The following is an 18,258-nucleotide window of genomic DNA, read 5'->3' on the forward strand; positions in this document are numbered from 1 at the left end:
TACAATATAAAAATGTAACGCATACAACTATATGTATATGCATGTTTCAACTGTTTTATCATACTGTAAATGTGTAATGTAAAAGTACTTAATTGTACCGGTAGATGGTAGCTTCGACAAAAATAATACAATCGATTTAAGTTACTCAATTAACCTCTATATAATTGAAATCTATACAACAGGTTATATACAGTTGATACTATGCCGGAGTTTATAAGCAGACCTAATATCGTTTAATTACAAAAGTATAGTGAATAAATTATTTAATGCTCAGCACGTGCAACGTGAAAATATAACTCATAAAATCTTATCAATGAATATTTATAAGTCGTTGTATTCAATGGCACAAAGAAATTATGGAAGAAGCAGAAATAGTGGAGCACTTTTACGGAGTATATTTATTATATTGTTTGAATCCAAAGTACAAAGGCAGAACTTATATAGGTTATACCGTAGATCCACGACGTAGAATTAAACAACATAATGCCGGTAAAAAATATGGCGGTGCATGGAAAACTAGCAAAAGAGGTCCATGGTAATAGGATATAATATACATATGGATACAATATATATATATCACTATTCCATGAAATAGTAATACATATATATACACATCACGTATAGTATATATACCGCATAAGATTAATTATTTATCATAAAAGATTTGCAAGATAGATTTTTTTTTAGGAGCATGGTGTTAATTATTCACGGCTTTCCTAACAGTACTTCTGCATTGAGAGTAAGTAAATTATCCTACAAAATTGAAACAATTATTATTCATTATAATCTATATAAAGTATATAACAATCATAATAAAGCTATACATTTTTAGGCTTATAGTTTTACAATGTGAAAAGAAGAAAGATATTAATCGAAAAAGTCTCGAAAAAGAATAATTGATTTTTAAAATCATCTAAGAACTTTTAGCCCACACTGTATATTTCAATTGTAATATATTTTTATTTATTACTTAGTTCGAATGGGCATGGCAGCATCCTCACGTAAGTCGACGTTTAAGGCATGTATCGAAAAAAAAATCAACCCAAAAAACTATAGAATTTTATTTGATGGTTCTTTCGGAAATGCTCAAAGTTGGACCCTGGTGTCGTTTACCTTTAACAATTCGTTGGTTGGACAATGACTTCGCTCAAACTTATTCCACATCCTTTTCACCGCCTTTACATATGCCGATATGTTACGGGAAAGTCATACCGCGAAAGGTCACTAAGAGAAGTCCAAGAAAAGAGAAGGCCATCGAATCACAGATGGAAGAAGATTATATTCCTGTACTCCTTTGCTCGATTTGCGGATTAATAAGCGAAAAAAACGAATCCGTTATGTGTATAAAACCGAGTTGTCGACTGATAGCACATTTAATTTGTTTGGCACAACATTTTTGTAAGGACGACCAAATCTTACCGATCGAGGGTACATGTCCTTCCTGTAATACCAACGTCCTTTGGGGTGATTTGATAAGAAAGATGATAGGTTGTTATCAAGACTTGCAAAGTGATGTTGATAACTCTCCACTTATAATCAGTAGCGATGAAGATATCGTAGATTAATTATTAATTAATTGTTAGATCTATGGATTTACATTTTATGCAACACAATCATGTTTTATAACTATGTCATTTTATAACAGTAAATCATGTTTTAAGATTAGAAGAAAAAAATTGTCTACAACTGACTCTGAATCATTAACACTATTGAAAGATATAAATATATATTTTCTCGCATAGTGTGCTAGATATACGAAGTTATAACATAAATAATACTTTAATATGTAATTAGCACGCGCGTAGCGCGAACCGTTAGTACTTTTGTTATACGTGATCAAACGAAGCAGCACATATCGTGCTGTCCATAATTGTTAACCAACATTTAGGTCACAGCAATCATTTTCTTTGCTGTCGTCAAGTCTATGTTAATCACAAAATACATACACACACGTAAACACACACATATATATATACCACTGATTAATAAGAAACGGATAAGTGAATAAATAAATAATTAAATAAAAAATGTATTATACATATATCTTCAGTTAAAGTGCAGATCATTTCAAATTCATATAATCCTTAGAATAGATCAGGTATCAGATCATCGTCAGCATAATCGGCATAATCTTCCGCGCCAGGAGGCACAAATATTCCTCCAAGAACACCAGAAATATTTTCACCTAATCCCATCGACGTTGCTACACCAAAAACGAGTCTCATCACGAGCAATCTTATGAAATTTGCCGGATTGGTTTCTTTACTTTGTAACGACAATTGCTTCGTTTTCTTATTGTTAGATCGACATTCGATCTGAACGATCTGTAAATTATAATAAAAAACAATCAGACTTCTTACATGCGTTATCAAATCTTTCTCAATATTGTTGAATGAAACAATGGAACGAATTGATCAACGTGGTTCATTGAACGATGTTATCAATGAAACCTGATGTCATAACATAAACAACTTCACGATGAATCAACAAAATTGATTTGATAGAATTGAAAATGGAAATTTCAAAATGACATGCAATTTTACTTACGCTCAAACATATCAATATTAAAGCGGATAACGTCATTGTCACTTTCATTTTTTATATTTGGCTCACGTTAATCGCTTTCGATGATAAGAAATAGAAGAAGAAGAAGAAAAAAAAAGGAAGCACAACACGTTCCTGACGTAGTTCAAAGTCGATTTTCGTCCTTGACTCGAGAAGCACGTGCAATAGGAATACGTTATAAACGAAAGAAACGATCTCGCAGAGAATGAATTAAACTGAGTGGAATCGATTAATTTCTACAAATATAAACACGTTAAAAGAACGAAGATATGTCATTCGTAATGAATTCAAAGCTCCTCGGTAAAACGTTTCGATCAGGCGCTCGTGAAGGGACACAAGAGAAATAAGCGTTAGCTTCGTGTTCGCAGAACCTAAGTTCTTCTTCTACAATAACGGTACATGACGAAAAAAGGCATCCAGGCCATCTCCTCTTTGTACGATACGCGTGTAAGGTTGGGGCACTAGTCACGAATCAGCAGAAGACTCGAACGATGGCAAAACGCAATCAAGAAAAGATCTTTAACCGGTTCTGTAAGAACGTTTTGAAAGTAACTCTATGATAATAAAAAAAGAAATAGTAAAAATAAGATATCGTTAATTAATTGATGATACATGATTTTAAATATTTCAAAAAGTAATCGATCGAGTCTTTGAAATAATTTTGAAAATATATCGACGAAAGATTCGTTCATTGTTTTTCCTCTTTTCATGAATGAGAGAGATTATTCATGCTGATTACAAATAACAATGTACCAGCCTTGTTTCGACCTGAATCGATGATAGTTTTTTACCGATCAGATATTGGACCACATAAATTTTCGAGCAAGATAAGACTAAACAGTAAATCTTGTAATCTATAGATCTTTCAACATGTCTTCTCTTTGCCTGAGACCTCATAGTACAAACTCGGTATAACAGTAGTCCCGGTTACCTAGAAAATCGTATGACCAATTAAGAATGAACGAACCTCGACGTACGTTCGATCAAGTAGACTAGTGAAAGAAGACAGCTATCAGGCTACCGGAATGGCTAAGCTCATCAACGATGGTTAAGTATCGTTTGTGAATGAATAAACGATGAGGGTGGCTCAATTGAATGGTAATTAAACGACGTGTCGAACTTCCGAGCGCGATTGGACGAACGATGACTGAGCCGGTCCACGAAAGAGCAACACAATGACAACAATGACGCACTTCGTTAGAACCGTCGAAGGACGAAGAGATAGACGTATCAACGTTCCCTTTGGATTCACCGGCCGATTCAAGCGTAAGGAGTACCCTGCCCCTTCCTATTAGGTTCGTAATGAAAGGCAGGATGCGACTGGGACCGGACGTGACGGTCCTAGAATACGCAAACAGTTCCAGAAAAGAAGGAAACACCTAGCTGTTCGACGATGATGACTCTACGTCCAGAATCGATCAAGATTGACACTCTTCTCGAAGAACCAAGTACAATTTATATTTTCTAGGAGATTTTAAATTTTACGATTTATTTTTGATCAAAAGTACACAGTTTCACTTAAAAAAAATTCAGAATCATCTGGCATCGTTGTTAGTACGTTTTTAAAAAATTTATGTTTTGAAGAGATAATTTCTTTTTAGAGACGTCACAATTACGGTTTGGTGATCGTAAAAAAAGTATCACTATGTTAACCCATATATTTGTCTAATCTCATACACTTGAGAAAATACATCTTGTGAATATTGATCCGATACCATTCGAACCAAATGCCATTCTACGTTGTAGAATTTTCGCGTGACTTCTCGCGTGAATCGTGAAAGGTTTCTTCAACCGTAAGAGATCTATCATATCTTTCATCTTTCTTATATAAAATGATATCAATGATTTTCAAGCTAAACATTTAAATCAACATACGAGATAGAAAGTAAACTATATTAAAATTAGCTAACAAAAGAGAAGATGATAATTGTTTTTTTTTTTTTTTTTGATTGAAATATAAATATTAATGAACTTGTTTGCAAATATTTAACTTTCTATGAAAGTCTGGACACCCTGTATAGATTCGTATACATATGTGTAGGCGCAGTTGCAGTAAGTTAGATAATGTCCTGACAGGGTCTATGAACTCCGCAAGCGCATTTACTTCGTATTGCAGTGATGTGCGCGGCGGTACAACGTTTAAAGTATCACAGTGATACTTATTGATCATGTTAGTTCATCTAATAATTGGATATTTTGTTAATATCGGGTTTACATAAAAATTTATTATTTCTATCAACTGTTAGGATAATTCATATAAATCCTACGTGAATTAAACAAAGGAATTTAATCGATTTCTAATCTTTCAAGTTGTTGATATTGTTCTTTAATATGTTCTGATATTTTCTTACAATGGAATTGTAGTGATCGTGTTTCTTGAAATAAAGAAAAAAAAAAAAAAAGAAAAGAAAAGAAAAAAAGCAAAAAAAAAATTAATGGTACATCGTGAAAAAAAGCAATAGCACCATTCGAGTGCTATTTAAATCGATCATTATTGACAGAATATCGATTTCTTGTAACGAAAGGAGCCGATAAGAGGGCTGGCAGCTCGGAAGAAACAATGACACGCGTTTCTATCCTTCCACGAGTCACCACCAATCGGAGCATGTTCCTCTTTCTCGGCACTATCCTTCGAGGGAGAGAAAAAGAAGCAGGGGAGAAAGGGAGAAGAGAGAGAGAGAGAGAAAGAGAGAAAGAGAAAAAGAGAGAGAAGACTCTTGGCGATCCTCTCGTCGGCAGTGCGTGCTGCACCCTCACGGATGACACTCCGTTCCGCGCATGCTCGAAGTTTCGAAGCTCGTTTTTCATTTCAAACGATCAAGACCCAAATTTATATATTTTTCGGCTCGATTTTTTCATCTTCGAACAATTTTATATATTATTCTAATACAAATGGATATGAGAAACAAGAGGGACGCGATTAAATAATTGATAAAGAACATTGGTTTATAATTTTGAGGGTATCTAATCGAAATGTGAATTTTTTTACGATTTTGTGACAGTGCGAGAGAAGAAATTGGTGTACGAGTTTTTTTTAATAGAAGAAGAAATCAAACGAATAATTGTTCGTCAAACAAGATAAATATTGAAGGAGACATATAATTGAAATTTGTCGAATATAGACAGGAATAATTCTCATTCGTGAAGATGAAGACAAACAATGGAAAAAGAATGAACGCGGAAACGGTGAAAGTCGGTTGTTTTCAGATGCTTCTTGTATTAATATTTTGCATAAATTACATCATCGTATCTATGAATCACGCCCTACCGGCTTTTCACAATTACACACCGAAATTTTATTGTCAGGTAATAATCATAATTTGTTTTATATATATATTTTGAATTTTTTTTTTCCCTGTTCAAACATGCTATTCGCCATACATAAAAAATGTTTACGCGGCTTGGCCCGAGTCGCGTCGTGTGTTATATAGAAACAGCTCGTACAACTCATTAGTCCTTGGCTTAGATCCAATTTTTCTATGAAAGTATGCTGATAAATGGTAAAAGGTGAAGCACCCTTTCACGTTGTTAAGAATTGACTTATTAAAAATGTCATGTGACTATAATCGAGTGATATTTTTCTTAATAATAGTTTATTTATTTATTTATTTATTTATTTATTTACACGATCTATATACAATACCAAATGTTATTCCAGCCAAGGAATACAACGAGCAGAATTTATGGCTGTCAAATTCAAAACAATTGGACGATCGAATCTAACTCGAGCACCGAACTCGAGGTGAACTCCTGTTCTGGTGATTATCGATTCGCGATCGAACCCGGTGAGAATAGCGTTGTCACCGAGTGGATCTTGATATGTGAAAGAAAATATCTGACGTATCTAGCGTCGGCAATCTATTATCTTGGTGCTTTGATTGGTGCTTCGATTGCTGGAATTTTGGCTGATCGAATTGGAAGACTACCAGTTCAAGCGATTTGTCTTTACACACAAGGTACAATGGCTGTTGCATTGTACATCGTACAGGTAAAAAGAACAAATGAAAAAGAAGAACTATGATTCTTAATTGTCTAAATATTATGTATCGTTAGATATTCTGATCGTTATTTATTTAATTCGATAACAGAACTATCCTACATTTTTGGCACTTCGTGGTCTTCAAGGTATCTTCGTACAAGGCCTACAAAACTCAACATACATATTATCTCTGGAATTGTTTCCCAGTAAATCGCGAACTCTCGTCGCTATGATCATGCAAATCGCTTGGGCTATCGGTTTGATACTCCTAGCGATACTAAGTTATTTTATACCAGACTGGAGAATTTTGCAGCTTGCTGTTTCTGTACCCACAGCAATAACAGTACTATACATCTGGTATATGGTCTAATCTATCTTAATAATCGTTTTTCAATCATAATGATTATAAAAATAATCTGAGACATACATATATATCTTTGAAAATTTATTTTGGAAATTACTTTAATATCACAATATTATTCTTCTTCTATTAAAATTTGTTTGATCGAAATTTTTATCGTGCAGGATAATACCCGAATCCCCGCGATGGCTGCTAGCTAAAAATAAATTAACGGAAGCCGATATGGCGTTGGAAAGAATCGCGAAATATAACGGGTGTTGTATGAGAATACGCAGAGAGAAGGTTATAGAATCTGAGCCTGTTGCTAAAGAAAATCCGACGCCGGTAAAACCGGAAAGGAAATCACGTGTTTCTAGTGTCGACTTAAAGAAACCGAAAACTCTTGAAGTGACGACGCAAGACGAGATGGTGAAATTGCTGAATACGCCGGATTCAAATCAGCAAAAAGAGCAATGTATGAGGATTAAAGAACCGAAGTATTTTTATTTTAATAGGCTAATTAATTTCAATATTGTTAGATAAAAATAATTAATAAAATTTCTTTTCTTGACCCTACTTTAGCTAGAAGTTCTACTGTGATCATTCAAGCACCCACGAAACGACTTTCATCGACGAACGTCGAATTACGAAAGGAAAATGACGTAGAAAACGAAATAAAAAATCCACCATCCTGTTCGACCAATAATCGGAGATCTAAGAGAAGTTCTCAATCCGTCTACGATCAAAAAGTATCTTCGAAAATAGATGAGGAAATCGTTGTTCTTAGAAATCCAAGGAAGCTTCAAGAAGCAAATGATAATGAAATAAAAATGGCTGAAAATTTTGAACAAGAATCAAAAAGAATAAAAAGTAAAACTTTACAAAAATTATTCAAACGATCATTGACAAGAAAGTATAGTCTTGTGATGGTTCTTCAGTGGTATGATTTGAAAATATTATAAGATAATACACGTTTAACTTTAGAAATTCGTTTTAAAATTATTATATTTGGATCGTTTTGTTTTTTCTTCAAGGTTTTCATCCTCCATAGCGTGTTATCTTTTAGCATCGCTTTTACCAAATTTTAACGTAAATAGACACGTGACTTTTGCCTTAGGAGGAGCCTTAGAAATTGCTACTTATACGTTTATATATTTCGTATTGTCCAGATATGGAAGACGAATACCTCTGAGCATATATCAGTCTACAACTGGCGTAATATTAATCATATTATCTATTCTAATTATTTTGATAGATTCTTCTTTAGCCTGGAAAGGTGATTTACAAACAATTTATTAATTTAAATTTAAAATTTAAATTAAAGCTTAAAGTCGATTGTTAAGTTCATTATTCGTTGTTAAAATTAATTATTCACATTATGTTTTTTTTCCGCTTATAATAGATCTCGTGAAGACTATAGTATTGCTATTCGGTAGAGTAACTGTAATAAGCACTATTGCTATAACATATCTCTATGCTGTTGAACTATTTCCAACTGTTGTAAGAGGAACCTGTTTAGGTTTATGCACAGTTTTTGCTGAAATCGGTTCTTTAAGTATACCACAAGTGTTATCATCGGTACGTTAGTAATATCAGCAATTTAAATTATTTATTTTTCAATAATTAAGTAAATCAATAATTACATTTTTTTTCTATTCAGGGAAAATACGTGACAATTAGTATACCATTAGCGATCGTTGGTGTGCTGTCTTTTATTTCTGGTATACTAGCAATCATTTTGCCAGAAACATTGAATAAGATTCTACCTGATACAATAGAAGATATTGAACAGATGTTTGTTAAAAGAAGGGATCAAAAAAACGATGAAGAAATTGTTAATGAGGATAAAAATATTGCAAAAGACGATCTTACGGAAAGAGAAATACTAAGAGAGAAACTTTTCTCGGAGGATTGGGTGGACGCCGGAAACGGTATATTAGTTAATTTTTCCGAAAATAAAAACGCGGATTGTTCGCGTGATTAGTTGAAATTTTCTTGAGTGAAAATGTGTGTTTTTTGTTTCTTTTTTCAATTTTAATGCAGGTTCACGACCACTCTGATGTAAATGTGTAAAATGTGCTTTCCACTAGAAATGTAAGTTATATTTGTCAGCGGCTTATGTATTTATTACCTTAGATTCGTAAGAACAATTTAGAAATTTTATCATTTATTGTATATACTTCTATTTTCATCTATAAAAATTCATTCTTGGAACTAACACTTCCAACATTAAATATTGTAATGAGACTGAAGAAGAAAAACTGATTTGCTATGTAAAATATTGTTTTGTACGTGGCATACACACAACATTTTTGAAATAAAGTTAAAATTATATTAATTGAAGTATGAAAATATATAATTGATCTATTAAATGCAGATAAGTATTTTATTCGAAATATATCACAGTTTGGCAACATGATTAACAAAACAGTCCATAAAAGAAATTACAATACAAAGAAATATTTCTAAGTCATATCCTCTAAAATGTATATTGTTAAGTTTTCTTATTACCAGACATGGCTCTCTTTCAAGGAACTTTAGGTTGTACAATACCATTATTTTGTGGATTGACATGTTGGGTCTGCTCCGCTGCGGTCTGTAAAAGTCTTGTCCTACGTCTAGTATAATGTTGCCAAAGTAAAATCTGTTGATCGTCTATAAACTTGGTGCATTGTGAGTTGACGACTTCTCTTCTAAAGTGTTCGTATTGCAATAAGTCTAAGAAATACAAACACATGGGGTATCTCAAATATTTAGCATATTCTGGCTCTTTCCAATAGAGAAGATACTTGAGGTAGTTTATAAATGTGGTATCCTTAAAATAACCACGTTGTGCTAAAACTACAAAAGTTAAATAAGCATAAAAAAAAAGTTACACGCAATCTTATTAGATATTTATAACCTATAAAAATATATCTCCAATATAAAATTTTACATACAGTTTAAATAATTTGGATTTGCAAGACACTGAACGAATTCCAGTTCAACTTGGAACCTTAGACGCTGTTGGTCGTCTGTTTCCGTACCTCCTTTAAAAAATATTATTGATTAAAAGTTTTACATCGTTAATAAAGATTTTGTTATTAATAGTAAAACATACATACCGTTCATTCCGATAAAAGATGGTTTTCTGCCTTTCATGAGACCTGGAGGATCATCCAGACGGTTCATAGTACGTTAACCTTCCACGTTTCGATAATTTTTTACCGTGGCATGAAAATATTAACCATCAAACAAGGAGAAAAGAAATACAAAAATTGTCACAAAGGAAGAACGCTCTTTATAAATCACTCCGGCGAATACAATTGTTAAGATTGTTCATCACCTTTCGCTCGAACCATTGTGACTTCAGCGACAGATATGGACAAAATATGAATTACAAACATAAATGGGAAATACTGTATCCATCAAGCGACTGTATCGGTATATAAACTTGTTAGGTAAAGTAGGATAGGCTGCGAATTCATCAAACTTTTCAATCTCTCATATTTATATTTTTTTTTTGTGTTTATCAGTAGATAACATCAGCAATGATCCGCACACAGTGATCTGCAGTAGATAACATCCAATAATGGGCGGACGTATATAATTTATTTTAAATGCATAATGAATAATAAATATAACTGATACACATAATAACTAATATATAAATACGCAACAAAAAACAAGATTTTAGCGAATATTTTGTAAAAAATAATAATTAGTGAATAGTCTCTCTCATATATATATATATATATATATATATATATATAAAATAAATATTAAAAAAATATTATTTTATATAAGTACATACGTATTTCTTCTTCTATTTCTTCTTCTTAACATTATTCTTATTATTAATTTATTGACAATTTTAATGAACAATGTCTCATTTTAAACATGATGGTTTAAACGAAGACATAGTTTTTACGAATTTTGTAAAAGATTTATTTTTATGCATAAACTATCGTCGAATAAACATCACTTTTTACGCAATATTTTCCAGAGAAAATAAAGCTTTTTCAAAAATTTGAAAAATCAGATCCTCCATAGAATCTTTATCTTTAAAATGAGACCTTGTTCATTAAAATCGGTCAAGAATTACACTTGTACTCATTATTATAAAATCGGGATGATGAACAATTATTAAGACATGTATCACTACTATGCGGAACCCGATAAAATTAAAAGCGCAATTGAAAAATAATAGAAAATAATAAAAATATTACATTTTTTCTATTAATTATATGTAATAATACATTATTGTACACCTGACAATAATAAATGTAAATTCATTTGAATAAAAAGAGGGATAGAAAATATTTTATTATGTTTGTATCATAGAATATATAATTTTTATGTCAAAGACGAAAAGATATGTATTTATGATTTAATACATGCTATGATTTAATCACATACTATCACGTCTTTATTTTGTTTTAGTTACTGGTAGGTAGTTTTAAATAAAAACTGTTAGTCTCCTTGTTAGCAAGCTCATTCATGTTATATCATCGAATGGTTTAACTTGTCTTTAATAAAACCAACCACAATAGGTATATATCAAGTGTTATTTAAATTAGAGGAAACGTAAAAGAAGAGTGATTGTACTTTGTTTTTTGTTGTAGAACTTTCATTTATAAACAAAATGAGTATAATACCAAGAATCAGTTACGAGGAAGAATTACGAAAAAATCCTGAATTAAAAGAGTCGGATATAGAAATATTGAAAGAATGGTGCAAGAAGCAACCTCATTTACCAAAAATCACCGATAGTGAATTGGCATTATTTTTACATAGCAATTATTATCGATTGGAGCCGACTAAAACTACGATAGATACCTTCTATACCGTACGAACTCACGTCCCTGAATTCTTTTCTAATAGAGATCCGCTTGGATCAAAATCACTTCGACAAATAATGAAAGTTGTGTAAGTGATCATTGTAAAAAATTTCTTTTATAATTAATACTTATACTTTAAAATAGTTGTAACATTTATTAATTAAATAAAATTCTTATATACAGTGCAGATATGCCATTGGAGATGACAACGAAAGAGGGTCATAAAATAGTTTTCGCTAAACTACTCGATACCGATCCTTCACATTATGTTTATAATGACGGTATGAAATATTTCAGCATGGTTATAGATTATTGGCTCTATAGTGAAGGTACAGGAATAGGTCATGTAATTCTTATCGATATGGAAAGTGTAAGTTTTGGTCATGCAGGAAGATTGAGTCCTATGGGATTAAAAAAGTTCCTTTACTATTTACAAGAAGCTTTACCTGTTCGTCTGAAAGGTTTACATTTTATGAACACGACAGCAGTGATGGATATCATTCTAAATATGATGAAGCCTTTCATGAAAAAAGAATTGATGGATGTGGTATGATTATTATTGAGTAGATTTCTATATTTCTACTGATAGTAATAATTGTTTTTTGTTATTTTTTTAGTTGCATGTGCACACCACATTGGAAAGTGTCGCTAAGTTCATCCCATTAGAAGCATTACCGACTGATGTAGGTGGCAAAGCAGGTTTTACTAAGGATTTACACGAAAAATATATAAAAAAAATCGAAAATCATCGATCTTGGTTTCTGGAAGATGAAATGAGTGGTCGAGTAAATGAAGCCTTGCGACCTGGTAAAAGTAAAAATGTCACGGATCTCTTTGGAGTTGAAGGTAGCTTCAAGAAACTTGAAATAGATTAATATAATGAAATGAATATTTCGAATGTATAGTTTCGATTAATTCCAAACTAAGAATGATTTATAATATAATCGTTAAAATTTGTAGTTATTTCAATAGAAATATTTTAAATAAGGGCGAATAAAGAAACAAATATATTATGCTTCTATATTTAATTCTTTCATAATTTCTTACATCCATGTTCAACAAAATTTAATCTCAAAAAATTGAATGTCATGCTTCTTATAAGACCAGAACTATATCTTACACTTAGTTTTAATTTGCTATAATTATCATAACAGTCTAAATAAATGAAGTACATCTCTTACATTAATAATGAGATATTAGCAACATTTCCTTGAATCTTGATGCGTTATTAAACCAATTAAATCAACGATCTCGTAGAAACACAAGATTCAATTAAAGAGAATTAATTTTAACAAATTATACTGAAATTTTTGCTTAATATGCACTTACTTCCTTAATACTTTAATCTCATTGTTACAAAATAATGTGTAAGATTTATAAAAAATTGTTATAAAAAATCGTATAAGATATGAATATCTATACATGTATGAATACTAAACACTATTAAACCGGTTCCGGCCATGGAAAAAATATTCTGATGATGTGGTAGATAATGGTATTGTCAACAAAATATAACGACAACCTTACAAGCTCCGAAGTAGTTTGGACTCTAACCAGCGAACAAAAGGTGTCGGTCTGTGCTATCAGTATTAATCGAGTTTTATTAGATACATACGGACACATACGGAGACAAACATACGCACAAAGAAGATTTTTAATCATCATTTAAAATAAATCAATCCAACGGAAGTGAAAGTAAAAACAATGTTACCTATGAATACATATTCTTTAAAAGAAGCATTTAATAAAAATCCTAATCTCAAAGAATCAGACTTACAAATCATTCGTGCATGGCTCGATAAACAGCCACATTTACCAAAAATAGAAGATATTTATCTGATATTATTCCTTAATAGTAATTATTATCAGTTGGAACGAACTAAAACTACGATCGATAACTTTTATACTATCAGGACTCACGTGCCCGAATTTTTTAGCAATAGAGATCCATTCTTGAAAGATATTCGTACACAATTCAGTGTCACGTAAGTTCAAATATAATTTTATACCATGTTTTAAATATTCAAAATCGATAAATAATTGTAACAAACAAAACTCAAGAGAGAGAGAGAAAGAGAGAGAGAGAGAGAGAGAACAACAAATTTAACATAATATATTTCTTTCATTTTACGAACAGATCTCACATCCCATTAAAAAAAATGACCAATGAAGGATATCAAATAATATTTGGAAATATGATAGATCCTGAACCATCTCATTATATCTTCTATGAAAATATAAAATATTTTTTCATGGTAGTAGAATTGGCTAATATAAAGACAGGACCAACTAACGGACTAGTTTATGTTGGCGATGTACAGAACTTATCGCTTGGTCACATAGGACGTATAAATCTTATGGGAATAAAAAAATTTCTATACTTCATACAAGAGGCAGCACCCATTCGTTTGAAGCAAATACATATAATAAATTCTACACCGGCAATGGAAGTTTTGTTAAATATGTGTAAGCCTTTCATGAAAAAAGAGTTATACGAGATGGTGAGTTTCACAAAGAAAATTTTATCGTAGAATCATTAGCAGATTTATTCTTAAAGAGACTTGAGTCATTATAAATTTTTGAGGCTCCATTAAAATAAGTCAATTATATACAGTATATATTTTCTTGCTTCAACGTTGCTTGACGTACATTCATTATGCAAATGACTTGCATAGAAATAGATTGCACAAATTCGATTATATTAGCATATATATTAGCATATAGTAGCATATAGTAGCAATATATACACGCGTGTGTATACATATAGATATAAAAGTTACAGACCAGCCATAAGATATTAAATGATATTATATAATATAAATTTATATTATTGTGTGGGAACTCGAAGTGATTGTCTCTTTCGTTTGTGGATAATTCTGCCACTGCATGGAGAAGTATTTTTCGAATTTAACAATCTAATTATCATTATAATTTCTATTTAGATACACTTTTCAACTTTAGAAAGTTTAGAAAAATTTTTACCCGTTGATGCACTTCCCAACGAGATAGGTGGCAAAGGTGGTAACTTGAAAGATCTCATTAACGAACAAACAAAATTGCTTGATGAAAATCGCGAGTGGTTTTTGAAAGAAGAAATAACGAAGCGAGTGAATGAATCGTTACGAGTTGGAAAGCCTAAATTAAGCAATGACATTTTTGGCGTTGAAGGAAGCTTCAAGAAACTTGATATCGATTAAATGAATTCATCAATTATACAAAAAAAATAATGAATATATATATTTTATTTCCGATCGATTTTTCATTCTAATGAGTTACAATAATAGGTTTTTTTTCTTTATGGATGGAATATGATATATCAATAAAATTCTTTATCTTTTAAAGTTATATGAATCATGAAAAATGTATTCAGATTTTTAATATTTTTTCCCATTTAATTATCAATTTTCCAATCATCGTAAATATATAAATATATTAAAATATTTATGTATTAACAATTCGTAAAAAGAAAGTCATCATGTGAAATAAAATTATTTGTGGAGTTTCTTACTTATTAATCCACTGTTACATCACAGTACTTCGATGATATACCTATTTCTAGTAATCTCTAACACGCGATAACATAATTACAGGATAGAAAGAGATTCCGAGTTATAATTTTTTTTCACTCTGTTGCAATACACACCAAAATCGATTAATAATAAATCGAAAAGAAAAAAAATATATTTACGTTAAATATTAAAACATGTTATTTATATCAAATTGTTCCTGAAACTAAATCATAGAAAAGAATTTGAGAAAACGATATATATACTCATATTTAAATATTAGACGAGATGTGTTCTCTGTTATTAATTAATAATCTCACAATTATCTTTGGTTTCTTTCTGTTTCTTGTCCATGAAAACCGGTGAAAAGAAAAGACATCGAGAACAATGGATTCATAATAATACATTTTCTCATCTTGCCTATCGAAGTTTCACCATACATTGAAAAATGTCTTCAAATCATTTGCTAATTCGCCTGATCATGAACTCATATATATAGACTAACGTCAAAGTGTCATGCAATTGTCGATCATACGTTACTCGCTCGTCATTGCTCGAAGACAGCAACTGCGCTTGAATTCTTTAGTCTAATTCGTGTTCATCAAGAGGCCAGAGCAAAGCTTTAACAAACAAATTTTTTCTGCAGTCTTTACGTTTGAACGACAAGTTAAAAAGAAAAAAAATAATCATTTCCAAAGATCCTTTGTGTTTCTTTTGAATTCGTAAGAACGAAAAAAAAATAAAAAAAAATAGAAAAAATAATATAAAACAAAACGAAGAAGATTAATTCAAAATTGAATTATAATAAAGACGTGTTAGAATATGACGCTACAAGGTGGAATCTCATTTGAGGAGGAATTAAAGAAAAATCCGGAATTGAAGGAAGACGATGTACGAGCGTTGAAAGAGTGGTGTCAAAAACAACCCCATTTACCAAAAATATCTGACAGCGAAATAGCTCTTTTTCTACACAGTAATTACTATCGTATGGAACCGACCAAAAATACCATCGACACTTATTACACAATACGAACTCACGTGCCAGAGTTCTTTTCTAATAGAGATCCTATCAGTTCTAAAGACCTTCGTAAAGCATTTCAAACAGTGTAAGTGTTTTTTGTTTTGTGCATTTATAAAGCTCAATAATTAATCTCAATCTGATAAAGTTTAATTTTTACATTTAGATCGAATCTGGTCTTGGATAAGACTACCAATGATGGTTATAAAATCATTTATGGTAGATTGATAGATATCGAACCGTCGCATTATGTTTATAACGATGGTATGAAGTACCTTAACATGGTAATTGATCTCTGGCTTCACGAAGAGGGTACATCCAAAGGTCATGTGATCCTATTTGATACAAAGAATGTTGCGTTCGGTCATGTGGGTCGTTTAAATCCTATGGGATTAAAAAAATTCCTTTACTATTTGCAAGAAGCTTTACCCGTACGTCTTAAAGGTTTTCATTTTATGAACACCTCGCCGGTTATGGATGTTATTCTTAACATGATGAAGCCTTTCATGAAAAAAGAATTGATGGACATGGTAAGGATAAAAGAGAGAGAGAGAGAGAGAGAGAGAGAGAGAGAAAGAGAGAGAGAGAGAGAGTCCGACTAACCTATAATCTTTTCTAGTTTTCTTCCATATTCTTTTTATATATCTATTTATAGTTTCACATGCATTCGACCATGGAAACTTTAGCTAAGTTTATACCCTTGGAAATACTTCCAAACGAATCGGGTGGCCAAGCAGGCCCTTTGAAAGACTTGAATGATGCTCAAGTTAAAAAATTAGATGACAATCGTGCTTGGTTTCAAGAGGAGGAAAGAATTTGTCGCGTTAACGAATCTCTACGTCCTGGCAAAGGAAAAACAGCAACTGATTTATTTGGTGTCGAGGGAAGCTTCAAAAAGCTCGAAATCGATTGAACAATAATTTTCATTAACCATTCATACGTTTTAACAAATGTAATTTGAGAAAGAGAAAGAAAAATAAATAAATTTTGTTATTAGAAATATAGTACTTTCTATATATATATATATAAATATATATATATATGCATATTATAATAATTATTAAATGTAATTTTATCAAGAAAAAAAATTATACATTTGTTCCTCGTCATAATCCACTCGTAAATAATTGCATATGTAATTATGATATAACACGTTATCAATGCAGATAACTATGGTCGATAATATGCTATATTACGTAATAAAAATATATATGTATATATGTGTGTACATACGTACGTATATATGCGTGTATGTGTGTGTGCGTGTGTGTATATAAATATATATATATATATATATATATATATATATATGCATATTCTTAATTATTTTGTTATTAATAATAGAAAAATAAAAATGCGTACCAAAAAAAAGAAAAATATAAAAAGCCACAAAAATTCGAATTACGTAAAATATAAAAATGAAATATATTATTTCAAATATTAGTAAATATAAGTAAATTGTTTTACTTACATGTGCAAGAAAAATATAGTAAAATCGAGACCTTGTTTCTTCTTCAGCAAAAAATAACAATGGACCTTGACAAGAATGAAAAAGAAAAAAGAATGACATTCTGAACGTAACACGCGCATTATCTAACACGGTTATCCTTCATATTAATTTGTTACAAAAAAAAAATATATAAAAGAAATGAATTTTATCATTATTAAATCTTAATCACATATAGCAAAATAAATATAAGCAAACTGACATCGATTAAATTTGATAATCGATATATACTTTCTAATAATCGAATGAGATAATATCGAAAATCGATTTTTTTAAAGAAGAATTTTTGTATTTCTATTTTCAAGGAAATGAGAATTTGGTCTAACAATAAGAGAAATATTTGTGTATATTCTTATATACTTATTATTATTCATATATATATATATATGTATATATAGTATATACTATATATTTATACTTGCATTAATAATATGCTTCGAAAATAAGTAAATTTTTTTTTAAACTTACTGAATATTCTTCATATTTCTATTAGTTCAACTTTTCCGAAGAAATTCTTCCAGGG

At 30.9% G+C, this 18,258-nt stretch overlaps 6 protein-coding genes across 8 annotated transcripts; 4 read left to right on the forward strand and 2 right to left on the reverse strand.

The window, feature by feature from the left end:
• Positions 1-8: 8 nt before the first annotated feature.
• On the forward strand, positions 9-1,623 carry LOC124950627 (structure-specific endonuclease subunit slx1). The gene is made up of 3 exons (XM_047497595.1): positions 9-535; positions 688-739; positions 975-1,623. Exons 1-3 carry the CDS (start codon positions 357-359, stop codon positions 1,563-1,565), a joined length of 822 nt encoding a protein of 273 aa, XP_047353551.1. The 5' UTR covers positions 9-356; the 3' UTR covers positions 1,566-1,623.
• Positions 1,624-2,013: 390 nt separating this feature from the next.
• On the reverse strand, positions 2,014-3,833 carry LOC124950629. Of its 2 annotated transcripts, XM_047497598.1 has the most exons (3): positions 3,587-3,833; positions 2,548-3,496; positions 2,014-2,324 (listed from the first exon to the last, which is right to left on the reverse strand). In XM_047497598.1, exons 2-3 carry the CDS (start codon positions 2,593-2,595, stop codon positions 2,085-2,087), a joined length of 288 nt encoding a protein of 95 aa, XP_047353554.1. In that variant the 5' UTR covers positions 2,596-3,496; positions 3,587-3,833; the 3' UTR covers positions 2,014-2,084. The 2 variants fall into 2 exon arrangements, with proteins under 2 accessions (XP_047353554.1, XP_047353553.1); XM_047497597.1 differs by having other exon boundaries at positions 2,548-3,833.
• Positions 2,477-9,127, forward strand: LOC124950621 (solute carrier family 22 member 8-like). Of its 2 annotated transcripts, XM_047497581.1 has the most exons (9): positions 2,477-5,871; positions 6,224-6,553; positions 6,654-6,901; positions 7,070-7,359; positions 7,467-7,824; positions 7,919-8,160; positions 8,287-8,462; positions 8,545-8,815; positions 8,928-9,127. In XM_047497581.1, the coding sequence occupies exons 1-9, from the start codon at positions 5,713-5,715 to the stop codon at positions 8,942-8,944; spliced, it is 2,091 nt and encodes a 696-aa protein (XP_047353537.1). In that variant the 5' UTR covers positions 2,477-5,712; the 3' UTR covers positions 8,945-9,127. The 2 variants fall into 2 exon arrangements, with proteins under 2 accessions (XP_047353537.1, XP_047353536.1); XM_047497580.1 differs by having other exon boundaries at positions 8,545-9,127.
• Positions 9,128-9,256: 129 nt separating this feature from the next.
• Positions 9,257-10,206, reverse strand: LOC124950635 (mediator of RNA polymerase II transcription subunit 31). Its single transcript, XM_047497603.1, has 3 exons — positions 9,989-10,206; positions 9,824-9,913; positions 9,257-9,725 (listed from the first exon to the last, which is right to left on the reverse strand). The coding sequence occupies exons 1-3, from the start codon at positions 10,053-10,055 to the stop codon at positions 9,412-9,414; spliced, it is 471 nt and encodes a 156-aa protein (XP_047353559.1). The 5' UTR covers positions 10,056-10,206; the 3' UTR covers positions 9,257-9,411.
• Positions 10,207-11,290: 1,084 nt separating this feature from the next.
• Positions 11,291-17,228, forward strand: LOC124950614. The gene is made up of 10 exons (XM_047497573.1): positions 11,291-11,416; positions 11,489-11,792; positions 11,888-12,251; positions 12,322-12,571; positions 13,440-13,689; positions 13,842-14,205; positions 14,647-14,811; positions 16,030-16,316; positions 16,395-16,758; positions 16,884-17,228. The coding sequence occupies exons 2-10, from the start codon at positions 11,509-11,511 to the stop codon at positions 17,139-17,141; spliced, it is 2,586 nt and encodes an 861-aa protein (XP_047353529.1). The 5' UTR covers positions 11,291-11,416; positions 11,489-11,508; the 3' UTR covers positions 17,142-17,228.
• On the forward strand, positions 13,219-15,049 carry LOC124950633 (alpha-tocopherol transfer protein-like). Its single transcript, XM_047497600.1, has 3 exons — positions 13,219-13,689; positions 13,842-14,205; positions 14,647-15,049. Exons 1-3 carry the CDS (start codon positions 13,409-13,411, stop codon positions 14,899-14,901), a joined length of 900 nt encoding a protein of 299 aa, XP_047353556.1. The 5' UTR covers positions 13,219-13,408; the 3' UTR covers positions 14,902-15,049.
• Positions 17,229-18,258: the final 1,030 nt, after the last annotated feature.

Source organism: Vespa velutina, chromosome 7 (genome assembly GCF_912470025.1).
Source record: "Vespa velutina chromosome 7, iVesVel2.1, whole genome shotgun sequence".
Lineage (NCBI taxonomy): Eukaryota > Metazoa > Arthropoda > Insecta > Hymenoptera > Vespidae > Vespa > Vespa velutina.

Bases quoted from the DNA above. Each gene is read 5' to 3' on its own strand.
- LOC124950627 (XM_047497595.1), top strand. From the start codon at position 357: ATGGAAGAAGCAGAAATAGTGGAGCACTTTTACGGAGTATATTTATTA. The intron at 536-687 runs GTAATAGGATAT...ATTTTTTTTTAG, and splicing joins ACTAGCAAAAGAGGTCCATG to GAGCATGGTGTTAATTATTC. The intron at 740-974 runs GTAAGTAAATTA...TTTATTACTTAG, and splicing joins ACAGTACTTCTGCATTGAGA to TTCGAATGGGCATGGCAGCA.
- LOC124950629 (XM_047497598.1), bottom strand. From the start codon at position 2,595: ATGAAAGTGACAATGACGTTATCCGCTTTAATATTGATATGTTTGAGC. The intron at 2,325-2,547 runs GTAAGTAAAATT...TATAATTTACAG, and splicing joins TAATATTGATATGTTTGAGC to ATCGTTCAGATCGAATGTCG.
- LOC124950621 (XM_047497580.1), top strand. From the start codon at position 5,713: ATGAAGACAAACAATGGAAAAAGAATGAACGCGGAAACGGTGAAAGTC. The intron at 7,360-7,466 runs GTATGAGGATTA...ACCCTACTTTAG, and splicing joins AAATCAGCAAAAAGAGCAAT to CTAGAAGTTCTACTGTGATC. The intron at 8,161-8,286 runs GTGATTTACAAA...CGCTTATAATAG, and splicing joins TTCTTCTTTAGCCTGGAAAG to ATCTCGTGAAGACTATAGTA.
- LOC124950635 (XM_047497603.1), bottom strand. From the start codon at position 10,055: ATGAACCGTCTGGATGATCCTCCAGGTCTCATGAAAGGCAGAAAACCA. The intron at 9,914-9,988 runs GTATGTATGTTT...TATTTTTTAAAG, and splicing joins ATCTTTTATCGGAATGAACG to GAGGTACGGAAACAGACGAC. The intron at 9,726-9,823 runs GTATGTAAAATT...TAACTTTTGTAG, and splicing joins AAATCCAAATTATTTAAACT to TTTTAGCACAACGTGGTTAT.
- LOC124950614 (XM_047497573.1), top strand. From the start codon at position 11,509: ATGAGTATAATACCAAGAATCAGTTACGAGGAAGAATTACGAAAAAAT. The intron at 11,793-11,887 runs GTAAGTGATCAT...TCTTATATACAG, and splicing joins CGACAAATAATGAAAGTTGT to TGCAGATATGCCATTGGAGA. The intron at 12,252-12,321 runs GTATGATTATTA...TTATTTTTTTAG, and splicing joins AAAAAGAATTGATGGATGTG to TTGCATGTGCACACCACATT.
- LOC124950633 (XM_047497600.1), top strand. From the start codon at position 13,409: ATGTTACCTATGAATACATATTCTTTAAAAGAAGCATTTAATAAAAAT. The intron at 13,690-13,841 runs GTAAGTTCAAAT...TTTTACGAACAG, and splicing joins CGTACACAATTCAGTGTCAC to ATCTCACATCCCATTAAAAA. The intron at 14,206-14,646 runs GTGAGTTTCACA...ATTTCTATTTAG, and splicing joins AAAAAGAGTTATACGAGATG to ATACACTTTTCAACTTTAGA.